Raw genomic sequence first — 17,350 nt, forward strand, 5'->3', positions numbered from 1 at the left:
GCGCTCGTCTCTCACTCCTCGCAGCCTCTCCTCCCCCTCCCAGAGGAACGTTTGGCAGCCTGGGGCACACACAGCCGGCAGCGCCCAAAGGCGAGTGCACGCACGCTGGCGCCGGGTGCGGGAAGCTGCGTGTGCCCCACGCGGGTGGATGTGAGTGCGTGTTCATGGAGCGCAGCGCAGGCGGCGGGCGGCAGGACTTCGCTCTGGACGGTGCTGTGGGTTCCCTGGGTGTGTGTTTTGAGTTTCTGTGTGTGTGCGTGCCGTTTCAGAGCCACCGGTGCGTCCCAGGCGTGAAGGAGGGGTCGGGGACAGAGTCCACAGCTCTCTGCCTGGGGTCCTGGGCACTCGCTGAGTGAGGCCGCCCACCACCAGCACCCAGCCCCAGACCAGACCCTCGCATGTGTGGTCCTGCCTTTGAAGCGAGAAGTCCAGCGTCTGCTCTGAGTGGCCACGGTAGCCCACTCCTCTGCCCCCGTTCCCTCAGCGCGGTCTTCCTGACACGCACCCATCATGTGGCCTTCCCCGGGTGCCTCTAACTACCCACCTGGCGGGTGGGAGTTTCTCCTAAGCTTAAAGCTTTCCAGAGAGAATTCACAAGAGCAGGCCGCACCCCATCTTCATTTGGCTATAGATAACTCCATAAGGGCCAGGAAATCATTCCTATCTCATCTCAACCCCTGCTTTAGCTTTCCAGTTTATTTCCTCTTATTCTGTCTTCTGTGAAAGGAATCTAATGGCTAAGGGCCCAACACAAAACAGTTTAGCTGCTTAAAGCATCTGTAGAATGTATGATCTGGAATTTGAACTCAAGACTTGTAACAGGGCAAAGCCTCTTCCATCAAATTGAGTCCTACCTGGAACTCTGGCAGGAACCACCTTAGGATTCCTTAAACTTCTCCTCCTTAATGACCACCTACTTTGGCATTGAGGAAAATCCTATATAAACAGAAAGTGGAGATGTATTCACTAACGAATCCATGATCCCAGAATGTGAGTTTAATTTCAAGAACTCTGGAGGTTGGAAGGAGGGGTGATAAGGAAAAGATATGTACTCCATTCTAAATATCGGGTGGAAGCTCCCCTCTTCCCAAGCAATGGAGGAGAAAAGAACAGAAGTGGCAGCGTGAAGAGTCCCAACATAAAATGATTGCCTTCTAGGCAATTAGGTTAGGTCAGGCCTTCAGACCTGACAGGACAGAGAAGTATCAGCAGAACCAGCTCCCAGGAAATACAGAGGCAGAAGGAGAGAGCAAAGTCAGAGATGCAGAAAAAAGCAGAAAGAATACTGAGACTTCTGCCTCTCTATCCGTCTAACTTCAGCACACACCGTTTCCCCTCCTGGCCAGTGGAACTGTCCCAGCCAAGACATAGATGCCTCTGAGATCTGACTCCTACACAATCCAGCTCTCAAAACTTGAGAGCAATCACCTTCCTTATCAACTGAAAAAGAATGGGCTGGAAACCATAATTCTTTTCTTTTTTTCTTTTTTTTAAATTTATTTTTGGCTGCATTCGGGGTCTTTGTTGCTGCGCGCGGGCTTTCTCTAGTTGTGGCAAGCGGGGGCTACTCTTTGTTGCGTTGTGCTGGCTTCTCATTGAGGTGGCTTCTCTTGTTGCGGAGCATGGGCTCTAGGCGTGCAGGCTTCAGTAGTTGTGGCTCACGGGCTCTAGAGCACAGGCTCAGTAGTTGTGGCGCACGGGCTTAGTTGCTCCGCGGCATGTGGGATCTTCCCGGACCAGGGCTCGAACCCACGTCCCCTGCATTGGCAGGCGGATTCTTAACCACTGCGCCACCAGGGAAGTCCTGGAAACTATAATTCAAAAGAACTGCAAAATAAGATTACAGCTAAAGAGCTCTAATTAGGAAATTAGGATTAGAGCTAAGGAGCTCCCCAAATTAGGCAGGTATTTCAAGTAGAAGAGGTGGGAAAGAGGCAGGAGATGTACTTCCCGAGGGATCTCTCAACGTTTCTTGTCAGCACAGTGGCATATCCCATCCCTGCCCTCTCAGGCCCCCAGGTCCTAACCCAGTTTAAGAAAAGGAAAATTCACTCACACATACACACACACACACACACACACACAAATTATTCATTAAAGATACTTCAGAGTCCATCTAGTCTCACCCCATCCATTTAACAAATGAGAAACTAAGCCCAGAAAAATTATGTGGTCCCACAGAGTCAGTGACAAAGCCAGGGCCAAGTCTCCTAAACTGTTTCTAGTGCTTTTCTGTTCTGTGGCTCTCTTTCTCTTTCTTTATCCCCGGTCCTGGCATTTAACCTCAACCTCATCCCTCTTGTTTCAATCCAATCCCATTTCTGCCTTACCCTACCTCTAGAGAGGTAAGAACAGGGTATGTCCGCTGCATTCATAGGCTCAAAAGACCACCACCGTTCTTCTCTCCCTGTCTTTTCCCCTTGTCCTCCACCCCCAGCTTTCCCAGGCTCCTTCTGCCCAACCTCATCCCTCTCTTTTTCAGCTTCCAAACTGCCTCTGCCCCAGAGACCCTGCCTCCTCACTCCCCTAACCCCAGCCGACAAGCTTTGAGTTTGATAGAGACCAAAAAAAAAAACGATGCTTTGGCAGCGGGTGGCGGTGACGGCTGGATGTGATCTGCCTCCTACGGGAATGCTATTTAAAGGGGCAGCCTCACAATCCTCTCCCTCCAAAGTGACAAGAGAAAAGCCTGCTCCTCAATCTCTCCAGAGCTGCAAACTCAGCTCAAGTTAACTTCTGACTTCCTCATCCTGCACCCTGGCCTGCTGCTCCTGCTTCCTAGTTAGGTGGGAGGGAGAGGACTTGACAACTCATCGAGGTGTGGGGGCTGAGGGGGGATTCATCCTCATCTCCTTTGATGACAGGTACTTAGGAGGAGCAGGAGGCCCTGTGGGGCGGAAGACTGGAAGAACACTCGTCCCCCAACCGCGTGAGTGCATTTCACCCAGGTGCCAGCTTCTTCTCAAAGTCAAACTTTGTTGGAGGAGAACTGATCTAGGCAAGAGGATCTAAGGTGAGGGAAGTCTTGTCCCTAGCGGGGACCTCCTTCCCTTCTGGGTCCCCGTGCGCAAACCACATTTGTTCTTTTCCTCCCAGGCAAAGTGCCAAAGGGTGAGATCCCCTCGGCCAGGCCCCGGCGCCCCCTGCACATGAAGGCTGCCCTCACCCACCCACTGGACTGAACAGCATAGTGGGGGAAGCACTGTTTTTACTGCCTAAAGGAACGGGAGCTCCTCTGCAAGCATCTCGCCCCGGGTCTGGTGGGAGGGATAATTCTATCTCATTGCCGCAAACAAGTTAATGGAGATTTTAATGAAAACACTGCACTGATGAAAATGCTGAGGCTAGAACCCACTCTCTGCCTGTGAGACAGAACAATCGGGGTCAGAATTTCTCCTTGATAATTCATTCTGCAGTTCCTTTTAGGCCTACATAAAGCGAGCTGGGGATCTAAGAGCAGAAAGCAGTTCATCGTTGATTGCATCCCAGACTGTAAGAGGTCAGAGACCCTCCTGGCCAAGGAAGTAAACTGCCTAAAATGCCTATGGGTCCTGTTACCTCATCTGTCCTTCACCTCTAGACAGTCACCTTTTGTTTCAGGTGGTAAAGGCCATATCTCCTCACCTTCTCCTGTTTTTGCTCATTCTAAGGTCTCTGGATTCTAACAACTAAGTCTTCCCAGATGAAGAGGCAGTCGGGGCAGGTAGAAAAGGTCTAGGACTGAATGTCATATTTGGGTCCCAGTTCCAGATGTACTGCTAAACATGTGACCTTCATTAAGTCATTTAACATCTCTGAATCTGCTTACTGGCCTGAAATAGGGAAGCCTTCCCTGGCTACCTTGCAGAATTGTCTTAAGGATGTGAGAGCACTTTGAAAAATTTTATGTGGTAGAGAAGTGTGTGTGTGTGATTATATGTTTATAAAAAGATATTATGTCATTATTACAGATATTATGTCTACCCTCTATTCCCCTGCAGCAACTTGTCTTGCTGTCCTCCTTTAGAAAAGGAGGACAGATTTGTGTTGCCAGGGGTTAGGGAAGGGGAAGGGGGTTGCAGGAGGGACATAAAAGAAAAATATGAGGGGTTCTTTTTTTTAATATTTATTTATTTATTTATTTGGTTGCATTGGGTCTTAGATGTGGCGCGTGGGCTCTTCCTTGCGGTGTGTGGGCTTCTCTCTTGCTGTGGCACGTGGGGCTCAGTAGTTGTGGCACACAGGCTCTCTAGTTGTGGTGTGCGGGCTCTAGAGTGCATGGGCTTAGTTGCCCCGTGGCATGTGGGATCTTAGTTCCCCGACCAGGGATCGAACCCGCGTCCCCTGCATTGGAGGGCAGATTCTTAACCACTGAGCCACAAGCGAAGTCCCTGAGGGGGTTCTTGCAGTGATAAAACTGTCCTGTGTCTTGACCATGGTGGCGGATGCGTGAACCTACATGTGATAAAGCTGTACAGAGCTAAATACACACAATGAAACGAGTATTGGGATTGATAAAGTGCTGTTGGCAACTTGTGATTAAAAAAAAGATGTAAACATGAAAAAAAAATCCTGGTTATGATGGCATAGTATAGTTTTGCAAGATGTTACCTTTGAGGAAAACTGGTAAAGGTACATAGGATGCACTTACAAGTGCATGTGGATTAACTATCTCAATAAATATTTTAATTAAAAAAAAAGTTATTATGTCTACCCTCTATTCCCCTGCAGCAACTTGTCTTGCTGTCCTCTGGGAGGCTCCTCTTAGTGATTCCACATGTATATGGAAAAAGGATCTCCCAGCTCCTCAACGAGAAGATCCCAGCAGAGATATAAGAGGGTAAGGGTAGTTGCTCAGATATTTCTGAGCTTTCTCTTCCTCATCAACTTTGCCGTCAGTCTCAGTAGGCCTGACCCCGAATCACTCCTTAGAACATAATGTCCTTTCCATAGCACAGAAGGACAATTCGCTGACGCACGAAGCAGGACCCTCTGATGCTTCTATCCTAAAGAGTACACAATTGTTGCTAAGAAAAACTTGTGTATTGATTATGGCTGCCAAGTTTAATGAGTATTGACTAAGCCTGGGTCTCGAGAAATAAAGATCAAACACACAAATATCTAAAAATAGCTAACAAATAGCTTTAATGAACTCCCATGGATTTCCTGAAAACCAAAAATCGCTTCCCTTTTATCATGGAAGTATAGACATGACCCTAATTAATCAATTAGTTAATTATATTTGCCCATTCCAACCACTCTAGACTTGTGACATATGATCTGTTGCTCCAGTCCTCCCTGGCACTGGGTACACAGAAGTGCTGGATGGGGGCCACTGTTTCCTGCCACGGAGTTAACTAAACCTAGTTTAGTGCTATCTTGAATGCCCTGGGCTTTGTGACACTTGAAATTCTAATTAGTGCAGAAAAGGGCTAAGCTGAAACAGCTTGTACTCCCTCAAGTATACCTACTCTCAGGGCCCTGTAACCTAATGAGGTCTATGAAATTTAAGATCTAGAAGAGAAATCCCTGCCTGGAGCAACAGCTGTACCCAGGATGACAAGGGGATTTGGGTTAAGTTAGTCCCTCCAAACAGGGGGGAGAATACCCCCAAATGCTATGTGACAGAAACTCACATGACACTGGTCCAATTAGTTGTCCTGTGACCTACAATTAATCTAGACTGACCCTCTGCTCTGGGTTGTGGCGATGTCAAGGAAAAGCAGGAGGGGTTAAAGTTAAACAGATGAGAGGACTTAACTGGTTACCTACAAGGTGTGGTAGGGCAGGTGAGGGGGGTTTGGGGCAGTGAAAATCTCTCAAGAGCACTTCCTCATTGCCCCTGCAGGATGCAGAGCTGGAAGCAGAGGAAGAGACTCATGGCTCCTACAAGAGCTCCCACAAGGGAAAAAGGGGTTCCTTTCCTACTACGTTGCAGTAGGGGCAGGCCGAACGCTTGCTGAACACATTTGGAAAAGGAAGAGAGCAGATAATCATCCTAATGAATGTGCAGGAGACAGAAGCAGCTCCAGTGGGAGGATTATAGGCTCATTATGGTTTAATATGATGATTGATCATCTCTGCCCGCCAGCATTATCCTATAATAGTGATGAAGGTCGAAGAGACCCATGCCAGTCAGAGCTCAAGCTCTAGTCCGCAGAAGACAGAAAACATACTTGTGTGTCAAGATTTTTTCATTGTAAAAATTCATACCCGTGGCCCCAATCCCCTAACTTTTTTCCATTAAAAAAATCCTCCACTCCCCGCCCCAGTGGGCCCCACTTCTCTATGATATCTCAGCCCTGGGCTGTTCCCCCATATTCCTCTTCACCAACTCTGGCTGATCCTCTCTCTAGTGACCCCACCCCATTCCCACCCTCTGAGAAAATAGCCACAGTTTCCAGTGCAGCATGGGCTGAGGTAGGTCCAAGGGGTCCTTCAGTGGGTACTGGCCAACACTCGGTTCAGGTGGAAGGCCCGGGATACCTCCCGATAGGCATTTCGAAGCAGGACATATGGGAAACAGGACTCCAGCATGTCCAGGGTCAGGAAGGAGGATTCCTCCACCACCTGGAAGAGAAAGGGCCAAGACAGATGAGGACCCCAGGTAGGGCATACCTCAGTGATACCCTGTTCCTCTTCATTCAGTTCCCTGGGCCCTCTGGGGTGCTTAGAGTTACAAGTGAATGGGGTTCCCAAGGCACTCTCCCCCCATTCCTCCCACACTCCATTCCACTCTAGGAAAGCAATGTGGCCTCTTCAGCTCCATTATAATGGCCTCTGTGCCCCTCCTCAGGGTTATATAAAGAGCTCAGAAGCAGAAAGCAGGAAAGAATCACTTCTCTAGCAACGGAAAAACTCCCATTCTCTCCCATTCTGGATGCTAAAATACGTGGGTGAGCAGCACAGATGCAGGTAAGGATGGATAAAAGAGCTAACGACAAAGCTCTGCAGAGAAAGAAACAGTTACCACTACAGGCCAAGAAAGAGGGGTCTGGAATCCACACGGGTCCTCTTGTGCTGGGCCTCAGTCTCCTCCCTCCCTTAGTACAGTGCTTGGGGAACAGTAAGGATGCTGCATAAAGGAGCAGGCATGATTAATTAGTTTAATTAGAAGCCTGTGTGCTGCGGTAATCCCTGCAGCCCGCAGAGCCAAGCAGAATGATAGATGGAGATACCTGGGTAAGACAGAGGGAAGCAGGGCAGGGGGATATTAGCGAAGAGCAGCACAGCCTAGTGTTGGGCCAGAGGACCCTCTTCCCTAAGGAAGGAACAGGGTGTCTTTCCTTCGGTACTCTCCTCACCCAAGAGGTTGTGGGACTAAAACACACTCTGGAGAGAAGTGTCCCATATCCTCTGGCAGTTCACACAGATGGGCCTTCCCAATATGTCTGGTGTTTCAAGTCCTGAAAATTCACTCAGGGAAGAGAATCTACCGTCTCTACTCTAACATGTTTCTCTCCCTGAAGCCCTTTCAAGTTTTAAAATTTGTAAGATACTGCAGTTCTCAAACCATGCACACACAATACACACAACAGCCTCAGAAGAGCAGACACCACAGGCTGAAGGAAAGGAAATCTGCCCGTAAAACTGTAGCTCTGATCTTGGGCTGGATGACAGAAAGAATTTCTTGCTACACACAAGACTTTCAAACCTTAAGCCAGGAGAGAGATACGATCTCTTTTCCCGGACATGACCCTTGGGTACGGGGAAATGAGTGGTGTCTTCAGGAAGGATCCACTTGCCCAAGACTTCTATTCTCTGCTCTATTAAGCACAGAAAATCACAGGGCTCCTAACTGGAGGAAATTCATGGTAGTGGAAACAGCCCTAGAGTGAAGGCCAAGAAATTGGTTCTAGTCCCAAATCTGCCCATATATTCTGGGGGAGACCTTGGATGTCATCTTTCCCTCCCTCTCACCTATGAATTGTGAGGACTGGACTAACTGCCAGCATCTGATCTGGTTCTGACATCTAGGATTCCATGATTCTATGAGAGAGTCATTCCTTCCCCCGTGACACCCAAGCCAGGAGCAATCTGACAATAGTGGGGGTGGGCACTGCCCAGGCTTGACAGCCAAGACAGAAAGACCCCACGGAGAGAAGTGCCTGCCCAGGATTTGGGGCTACATGAGTAGCCTCTTAACTCAGAATACAGCTCCTTCCCTTCAGTCACTTCCAATTTCTCTGTGGAACCATTTGCATTTAAATTGCTTTGCAGCAGCTAGGCCCTCTGTCTCTTCCCTCCTACAAAATGTGCCTGGTCCTAGCTCTGTTCCAGCCACTCCGCAGGCCTGTGATGCCATAAGGGGCAGACAGCTTCCCACACTTTGGGGCGGGGGGAGGGGGGGACTCAAAGCAGAGGGAGGAGACAGCACTGAGCGGCAATACAGCATCACCTCCAACCTCACAGAGGTGAAAACTGCCCAAGGGAATGAACAGGCGTGCCTAAATCATCCAGAAACTAAACTAAGCAGCGGAGAGAGGGGACTAACATTTATTTAGCCTCTCTTATGTACTAGGCACTTTTATATATACCGTCTCATGAATCCTTGCCCCTCTATCATAAGGATAATTGCCCACTTCCATGGCTGAGGAATCAGTCTCAGAAAGGTTACTTAACTTGCCCTAGGTCCCACTGCTCTGAAGACTGTGCTCTATCTAGCATTCTACACTTGCCTTCCCTCTGCCCTCCTTTGCCTCCTGTGCCTTCTCACCCCTCACCTCACCCCACCCCCACCCTCAGGTCCATTCTCTTCTCTTCTCCATCATAATCCTTAATCAGCCCAACCTAGGCCTTTTTCAAGCTGGAGAAACTGAGACACAGACACCACTCAATGCCTGTGTATTTAAAGAAGGAGACCCAGAGGGAGTTCCAGGCTTGCCTGCCCCTAATATTTGTCAGCCTGGCCAAGAGTACAAATGGAAGCCCACATACCATATGACTAAATAAATCAGACAAACTATTCTTCCTTGTGACCTTTGCAATATGTAGTCGTCTCTCAATATTCATGGGGTACTGGCAGGGGATTTGTTCTAGGACCACCCCTGGAACTAATTCAGGGGATTCAGATACCAGAATCTGTAGATGCCCAAGTTACTTATATAAAATGGCATAGTATTTGCATATAACCTACAATATCTTCCCATATACTTAAATCATCTCTAGATTACTTATAATACTTAATACAATGTAAATGCTGCGTAAACCGTTGTAAATACAATGTAAATGCTTAAATAGTTGCTGGTGTGGGCAAACTGAAGATTTGCTTTATGGCACTTCCTGGAATTTTTTTTTTAATATTTTCAATCCAAGGTTGGTTGAATCCATGGCTGAGAACCTGTGGATATGGAGGGCTGAGTGTACCTTTACAATTTCATGGAAGACAGGTTTGAATTAAGAATTCTTAGACCCCCCAGAGTTCTGCACCAGAATAGGGGGAAGAGAGGGAATCAGCCTCCAGCCTGGCCCCCTTCTCCTCCCACCCCCAGTCTGGGGGATCTGTATACACACATAAACTTCCTGTCTGCACATCTAAACTCCAGCCATACATTCCGTGGGCTCTAGAGCACAGTCTGCCTCAGTAGGATGGACTTGAAGAAGCTCAGCACAAGCCCTACAAGTGGGCTGGAGCTGCTTAGCAGAGAATTCTGAGGCCCTAGAAATCTTTAGTGGGGGCTTCAAGGTGGGGCACAGGCTCCAGGTGGGCATGTCCTCTCCCTGTAGGCCAGAGGGGGGCCACTTAAACCCAGGGCCCCAGACAGGAGCCCCTCCTGTCCACGTCTAAGTGCAGCACTAACCGAGGGACTCAAACTTTAGAGCAAAAGAGTAAGCATGTTGAAGAGGGAAACAGGGTCAAGAGGAAAAGATTTTTTTAAAGTTAATTGGGTCAGAGTTCCCAGAACTTTCTGCCAAAGTAGGGGAAAGGCCACAGCTTGGGAAGACGGAAGAGACAGCAGGAGCTGTCTGATTCATGGCCCACCTGGCTCCCTGCCTTACAGCTTTTCAGCTAAAATCCCATCCCTCCTCTGAGCCCCCATCCCCCTCCCCCAGTTCAGCTGTGTGCTACTCAGCACCTTCTTCATGGTACTCTTAAGAACAAGAAATACAGCGGTAGGAAGTGGTCAAGTAAAACCAAACACGTACTGGACAGATAGTTATGGATGAGGGACACAGCTGCCCCACCACGTCAGACTCAAGAACACTGCAGGGAAAGGGGCCCAGTTAGCTAGGGGCTGGGAAGACCCTGTCCTGCAGAGAAGTCCTCGAAGACTCTACTACCTTGGGATTACAGGACAAGTCTAGAATGTTAGCCAGAACGTAAGGCCTAGACCTCCTCAGGCAGAATTAAGTTCTTAGTTAATGCTTTTGGGTGATAACAATGGCTGGGAGCCAAGGACCCTAAAGAGGAACCTCCTTCTGGCCCTTCCTCTAAGACCAACTTACACCAGATACATACCAAGCGCATGAGCAGAGAAATGGATTCCCGATTTCTGGTTTTAAGCTTGTCAGTCTCCTGGCCCAGCTGCAGGAGGCTGACGGAAGCTACCTGTAAAGGAAGAATTTGTAAGGAAGCAGATTTTTATGGTCAGAGTACGACAGCCTCAGACTACAGAAGTCAACAAAAGATCAAGGAGGTGAGTTAAGAAGTGCCGGGATGTTCCTGGAGGCTCAGGGTGGGCAAGCGGCAAATCCCCCAGGTTTCAGAGATGCACACTGCCTCTAAACTAGCCAGTGCAGACAACAGGAGGTTGCTGGGGATGCTGGAGGAGAGGTTGCAAGGGGCACAGAAAGAACCTGCAGCAGAGGCAGGTAATACTGTATGCCAGGAGATTAATCTCTTTTCCTAGGCGGCCTCCAGACACCACTGTCATCAGACCGTTTATAGCTGACTCCCCACCCGACCAGAGACAGGGCTGGGCCTCTGATTCAGACACAGTGTTCTTGGTATTCTCCTCCTGTCAACTCCCGAACGGCTGTCCTCTTCGTTCACCTTCAGGCCCCCAACAGATCAAAGAGGGAGAAAGAAATGTCACTAATTGCATCCCAGGCCCAGGTTACCTGTATTTAGCAAAGAAAGAGGGTAAAAGGGGAAAGGTGGCGGGGCGGGGGCGGAGGGGGGGGGGCGGGGACGGGGCGGGTGATTCCCTTCTCACTCCATCTTAGAGATCTGGTGTGAATCCTCTTTCTATCCAAGATGCTCAGAGCCCATTTTGTGTGGCCTGTTGTCCCAGTTTAAATAGAGACACTCTCACTAAGCTTCCAAGTCCCTGACATGTACTTCTCGGGTCAAGAGTGTGATTCCCTAGAGCATATGATCTACTGTTTCCCCCTAAAAGGAGACAGATAAGGACCTAGTTTTTAAATCAGGACCATGCTTTGCAAAAGAATAAGCTCCCTATTGCTGAGAATGCTCAAGCAGGCAGTGGGTACTGGACCGTGTTTCAGAAGTGTATGGAGGGGATTCCTCCATGGAGTATTTAGAATGGGAAGCTCTGGGGCCTCTTTGAACAGAGGAAAGAGATTACTTATTCTGTGATTTTCCAGAGGCAAAACTTAGATCAATAATGATAGCTACAGGGAGTCAAACTTCGGCTAAAAAAAATTTTAACAATTTTTTTCAAACAAATTGGACATAACCTATAGTAAAATCAGCTGCTTGATTGTAAGTTCCAGTCCCTAGAAATCTAGACCAGTGATTCTCAAAGTAAGATCACAGAATGGGCAGCACCAACATTACCCGGGAACTTGTTGAAACTGCAAATTTTCCAGCCCCACCTCTAATCTACTGAATCAGAAATTCTCCAGGTGATTCTGACTTACAATGAAGTTTGAGAATTTGAAAAAAGCTTGACTTTTTAACAGTATTAGAGTTGAAAAGGGCCTTATAGATTATAAAACTCAGCATCTCTCCAACTTCACTGTGCATTTGGTCTCCTGGAGACCTTGTTAAAAACAGAGGCCTGGACTCACCCTAGAATATTCTAATTCAGTAGGTCTGGTGTAAGGATCAGAAATCTGTATTTTAACAAATTCCTCAGGATAATGTAATGCACACCAAGGTAGTGAATCATGGATTCAGTTTAATCTTTCTATTTAATAAATGGGAAAACTGAGGCCCCAAAAGTTTAGTTTGGGTCTTCAGAGATCACACAACTGCTTAGTGGCAGATCCAAAACTAGAACTCAGATTTGCTAACTCTTAGTCCAATGCTCCTTCCAAGTATTTGGGCAGAGGCTGAAATACCAGCTGTTAGAGAATCTAGAAGAAACCCCTGCCTTTCACAAAGTGGCCTCTCGCTACTTAATGAATAGGATGGGAGGTTAGGCTCCAAGGCCTGCTCAACAATAACTGTCTATGGATTTAAGTCAAACCAATTCCCACCAGACTTTGCAATCGTCCATTCCTTGTAACGTATACCCACTCACCACCAGAAATTCCTTGAGGTGAGTTTCAATGTTCTTGTTGTAGAGGGTGAAGAGGGCAGCAGACACCTGGATGATGGCTTTGGTCAAGCAGTGAATATTGTTGCTGTAACCTAGGTTATTATTGACAGAGAGGGAGAGAAAGGAAAGGAAAGTGAGCCACCCCAGGCGACCCCAGCTGGTAACTTCTCACTTTTTCAGGCTGGGCCATCCCTATTTGACACCAAAAGGACTGGAAGGCATTTGGGGATTAGGAGAAGGATATTCCTATGTAATTTCACTGGAATTGAATTTTAGGGATAGTTCATTCTCGAGTGCTTTTCGAAACAGAACTTTACATCTGAGTCAGAAGTCTGTGTTTTCCAGATAAATGTCTCCGTCTCATCTCCCGACCCCAGGACACTAACCTAAACTGCACTCGTCCCCCAAACCTACTCCTGGGCTTCCCTGGTGGCGCAGTGGTTGAGAATCTGCCTGCCAATGCAGGGCACACGGGTTCGAGCCCTGGTCTGGGAAGATCCCACATGCCGCGGAGCAACTGGGCCCGTGAGCCACAACTACTGAGCCTGTGCGTCTGGAGCCTGTGCTCCGCAACGGGAGAGGTCGCGATAGTGAGAGGCCCGCGCAACGCGATGAGGGGTGGCGCCCGCTCACCGCAACTAGAGAAAGCCCTCGCACAGAAACGAAGACCCAACACAGCCATAAATAAATAAATAAATAAATAAATTTATTAAAAAAAAAAAACAAAAAACCTACTCCTTACTTACCATCTTTCTCAATGCTATAGAAGGAAGCTGGGTCCATGGCAAGAAGGGGGAGGGAAACGGCAAGAAAGATCAAGAGCAGGCAGGCCACCTTATATTCTTCCTCAGGGGATGACGCATCTGGAAAGAAGGAAAAAGGAAAAGAGAGTAAGGTCAGCAAACAGGAGTTTTCTTCCATGGGGTCCTACTCCGCAGAATTACTAGGAGGATCACATGAGAAAATATCTGTGAAAATTACTTGTAGAGCACTATAGGCAAGTCATTACTGCTGCAGGGGACAGTACTGGCCTCCACTGATAGTGAGAGGCCTGAGTCCTGGAGGCTTCCCCTGGTGACTGAGCACAGCTCTTGGCAAAGGGCTCTGCTGACACGCAGTCTGAGGGCACTCTGTCAGCTACCTGATGGGGTACAGAGGCAGGAAGGAGAGGAAAGAGTCTCACCAAAACCGAGAGAGAAGAGGGAGAGCCAGTCTGGCAATTTTAAAAGGGCTTACTACCAGCCCCCTGATTCCAGCCTATTCTGAGTGTGTACAAGTACGAATGTGCTAATCCGAGGAAATGTGTAATGGAAATATAAGAGACAAGTGTGAGTCCAGGGGAGGAAGTGCATGGTGTCAAGGTGATTTTAGGGGAGGGGAGAGCACAAGATCTTTCTGGGGAACTTGGATGCTATACCACACAATTTAGTATGAATTCACGTCTACTGTGTATTGTTCGCTCATCGTTTCATTTGCATGACTCTTATTTCCCCAACCAGATTGTAAGTTCCTTTGAGCACCTGCTGAGTACCAGACTCTCACTTAATACTTTTTAGCTGATTGACAGATCAACTGGTTAGAATCTGACTAGAAATCTAAATTGCCTGTGGAAGTATTTTCTGGGGATTAGAGACTATGCTTTAAGTCTTTCCTTAGCTCCCAGTTTATAACCTCTGAATTCACAATCCCAAATAAAGGCTTCTTTGAGATTGACGTTTTTCCACCCCAAAATAGGGCCCAAGCTCTCCGTTGCCCCCTTTCCCCAATCTTACCAGTTTTCAGATTGGCAATGGCAGCCACCAGAGCTGGGTCAATGTCACAGCCCACCCCTGCAGCAGATGCCAGCTCAAAGACACTCAGGGTCACCTGGTAGAGAAGAAAACAACATTCTGGAGGGTATCCCCTGGAGAGAAGTGCTTGACAGAAGCTACAGGCAGTCAAGACTCCTGGATCACAGATTTTAAACTTTTGGTGTACTATCATCTTTTCTAGGTATTCCTTTCATAGATCTCACTAACCTACAGGGGAAAGAGGAAAAAAAAAAAAATCCAGTGCTTTAGCTTGGCATTCAGATTCTCCACAGTACAAATTTATTTTTTCAACCTTATTTCCTCAAATGCTTCCTACAGTCAATGCAGCCAGGGTAATTTATTCACTGTCTCCAAGCTACAACTTACTTTCTTACTTGCATGCTTCAGTTCATGTGCTTCCCTCTTCTAGAATGTCCTTTCTTCTTGAGAGATGATAGAAAACATATGTATTGGTCCCTGCCCCTGGTTCCTGACACAGGGCTCCTAAAACCCTTATAATTTCCTAAGTGATAAAAACACTAGGAGCATTTTTTTGTTCTTATGCGGCAACTCTGGGTGTGCTCCCGAACAGCTCCTGGATGGCGGCTGGTCACCAGAAAGACCAAGCTTGGTTAGAAGCTGGGAATTTTCAGCCGCGCCACACCCCCACTTCTCCAGAGAGGGGAGCGGGCCTGGAAATGGAGTTAATAATTGATCATGCCTACGCGAGGAAGCCTCCATAAAATCCCAACAGTACGGGGTTCAGAGAGCCTCCAGGTTGAGAACACATCCACGGACCAGGAGGGTGATGCAGCCCAACTCCACGGGGACAGAAGCTCCTGCCCTCAGGATCCTCCCAGACCTTGCCCCATGTATCTCTCCATCTGGCTGTTTATCTTATATCCTTTATCACATCCTTTAATAAACTGGTAGATGTGTTTCCTTGAGTTCTGTGAGCCACTCTAGCAAATTAATGGAAAATAAGGAGGGGGATATTGGAACCTCCGACCTACAGCCTGTTGGTCAGAAGCACAGGTGACAACTCAGGTTTGCAACTGGCTTCTGAAGCGGGGAGTAGGTGCAGACTTGTGTGAGTAAACCCTTAACCTGTGTGATCTGACACTATCTCCAGGTAGATAGTGTCAGAATTAAGTTTCAGGACACCCAACTGGTGTCACAGAGAACTGGTGTGGGGGAAAAACCTCCACACATTTGGTGACCAGAAGTGTCAGAAGTGAAGTGTTCTGTGTGAGAGGAAAGAAGACTCGCAGGAGAGAAACACGCAGGAAAGAACTGGGTTTTTCCCTACATAGGAAGGAAAAAAGTCTATAGAGTTTTTTCTATTTACCTCTCCTCTACTTATATCTAAGTGACACCCACACTTGAGGCCTAACTCAAATCTCATATTCTCTATGGACCCCTCCCTGCTGACTTCAGCCCAAGCTCATCTCTCCCTCCTTAACCTGGCACCGCTGACTTTGCAGTGATCACACACAGCACCTGGTATCATCAGTTTTCTTTTCAGATTGGAGGTGAGACGTATGGCTTATCTCATCAACTAGATTACAATTTTTTTTTTAACCTCATGGAATAGAGAGGGGAGAAAAAGGCTTTGGAGTGAGAAGATCTGGGTTCAAATCCTAGCACCACCACTTACTAAATGTGTGACCTTGGCTAAAAGTTAAGTTACTTAACTTCTTCGAGCCTCCATTTTCTCATCTGTAAAAGTGGGATAATGATACCTACCCCACAGAGTTGCTGTGAAGATTAAATTAGACCACATGTGTAAAGCATCTACCCTAGTGACTCACAGAGTCACTAAGAGACTAATAACCATTATCCCTTTCGCTCTACTTCCTTTCTCTCAAAGCCAGGAACTCTGCATTTCTTTTATCCTCTCTAGGTTTTAACACAATGCTAAGCACATAGAAGGCATTCAGTTAATACTGATTGATTGATTCCTGAATCCCTCACTGTACTTAGAATCAGGTTCCCAAGATGTAGCCCCAAACACCCACCCACCCACCCACCCACCCACAAAGTACTCAGACCCCTTTTGAGGTTAAAAAAAAAAAAAAAAGGACTTGAAAATGTTCTGAGAGAACAAGGATAACTGTTTCAACAGTAGATAACTAAGTAGAGTATCTTATGCAAAGAACCCCACAGACATAACAATAAACACACTGCCTGTGGTGCTGGACACAGGAAGTTAACCTCAGCCACATCCTGCTCTGCCCTTTATTTAAATTCCCTACTAACTAAATAACCCTGCTTGTGGCACCCATGACTTAGGAGATCAAGGACCTGGTCCATGACCTGTGGTTTTCTGGAGGAAGAAAGTGGTCATTGGAGGAGCTTCTGTTCTCTTCTCCTAATCTTCTCACCCCTCTGAGGCAGTAACAGAATCTCTGATGGACAGGCCATCGCCCGCGCCACCCAACCTGCTTATTCTCCCAGGCAGGCAGAGCCTAAAGCTCGGAGCTGCCTGGAAGATGCCAGCTAGACACACTCCTGACAGGCCAGAGCGTTCAGCCCCACCACCAACAGCGGCCCGAACCCCAGGCTCACCATGACACCAAAGACCTGGCCTGAAGGAGCAGCCCGCCCAGTGAAACGTCACCCCCTCAGGGCCCGTGACCCCTTGACCCTCATCATCTGATTTCAGGCAGAGAGAGGGGAAATGTTCACAACTCTTTTGACCTCAAGGTAAAGGAAGTTTTTTTTTCTAACTAAGTTTTCTTTTTTTTTTCTGACTACTTCCTGTTAACCAGTTTCCTCTTCTCACAGACCTCCCTCCGTTAACGGAATCAATCATAAGAGAAGTGCCCTGCCCTGTGCATTTGAAGGCCCTTGTTCCCAGCCTTCAGCTGTATTTCCTGCAAAACATACTTGTTTGTTCTAGGTGATTCAAAAGGCAAGCTGACGTGAGGTGGGGGAGGGGGAATGGATGTTTAACTTGGGTGCTTACAGAGTCCCCTCCGCCTTTCCCCATCTCTAGAGGAAATGAGGCCCAAGGCAGGTGACACACGCACAGAGGAACCAGAAAGTTTCAGAACTAGGAGGAAGAAAAGGCCAGAAAAAGAAAGGAAAATCTGAGGGCAGGCAGGGTGGGTAGGAATGGAAGAAACAAATTTT

The 17,350-nt window shown here is 47.7% G+C and overlaps 1 protein-coding gene across 1 annotated transcript in view; it reads right to left on the minus strand.

The window, feature by feature from the left end:
• Positions 1 to 6,377: 6,377 nt before the first annotated feature.
• The window catches only part of NCKAP1L (NCK associated protein 1 like), a 41,084-nt gene continuing 30,111 nt past the window's right edge, over positions 6,378 to 17,350 (minus strand). The window contains exons 27-31 of the mRNA XM_061204825.1: positions 14,198 to 14,291; positions 13,172 to 13,288; positions 12,408 to 12,517; positions 10,439 to 10,528; positions 6,378 to 6,549 (exon numbers count right to left, since the gene is read on the minus strand). Coding sequence (XP_061060808.1) covers positions 6,418 to 6,549; positions 10,439 to 10,528; positions 12,408 to 12,517; positions 13,172 to 13,288; positions 14,198 to 14,291 — 543 coding nt within the window. The 3' untranslated portion in view covers positions 6,378 to 6,417. The remainder of the gene's footprint in view (positions 6,550 to 10,438; positions 10,529 to 12,407; positions 12,518 to 13,171; positions 13,289 to 14,197; positions 14,292 to 17,350) is intronic.

The sequence above is a fragment of the Eubalaena glacialis genome, chromosome 11, assembly GCF_028564815.1.
Source record: "Eubalaena glacialis isolate mEubGla1 chromosome 11, mEubGla1.1.hap2.+ XY, whole genome shotgun sequence".
Taxonomy (NCBI): domain Eukaryota; kingdom Metazoa; phylum Chordata; class Mammalia; order Artiodactyla; family Balaenidae; genus Eubalaena; species Eubalaena glacialis.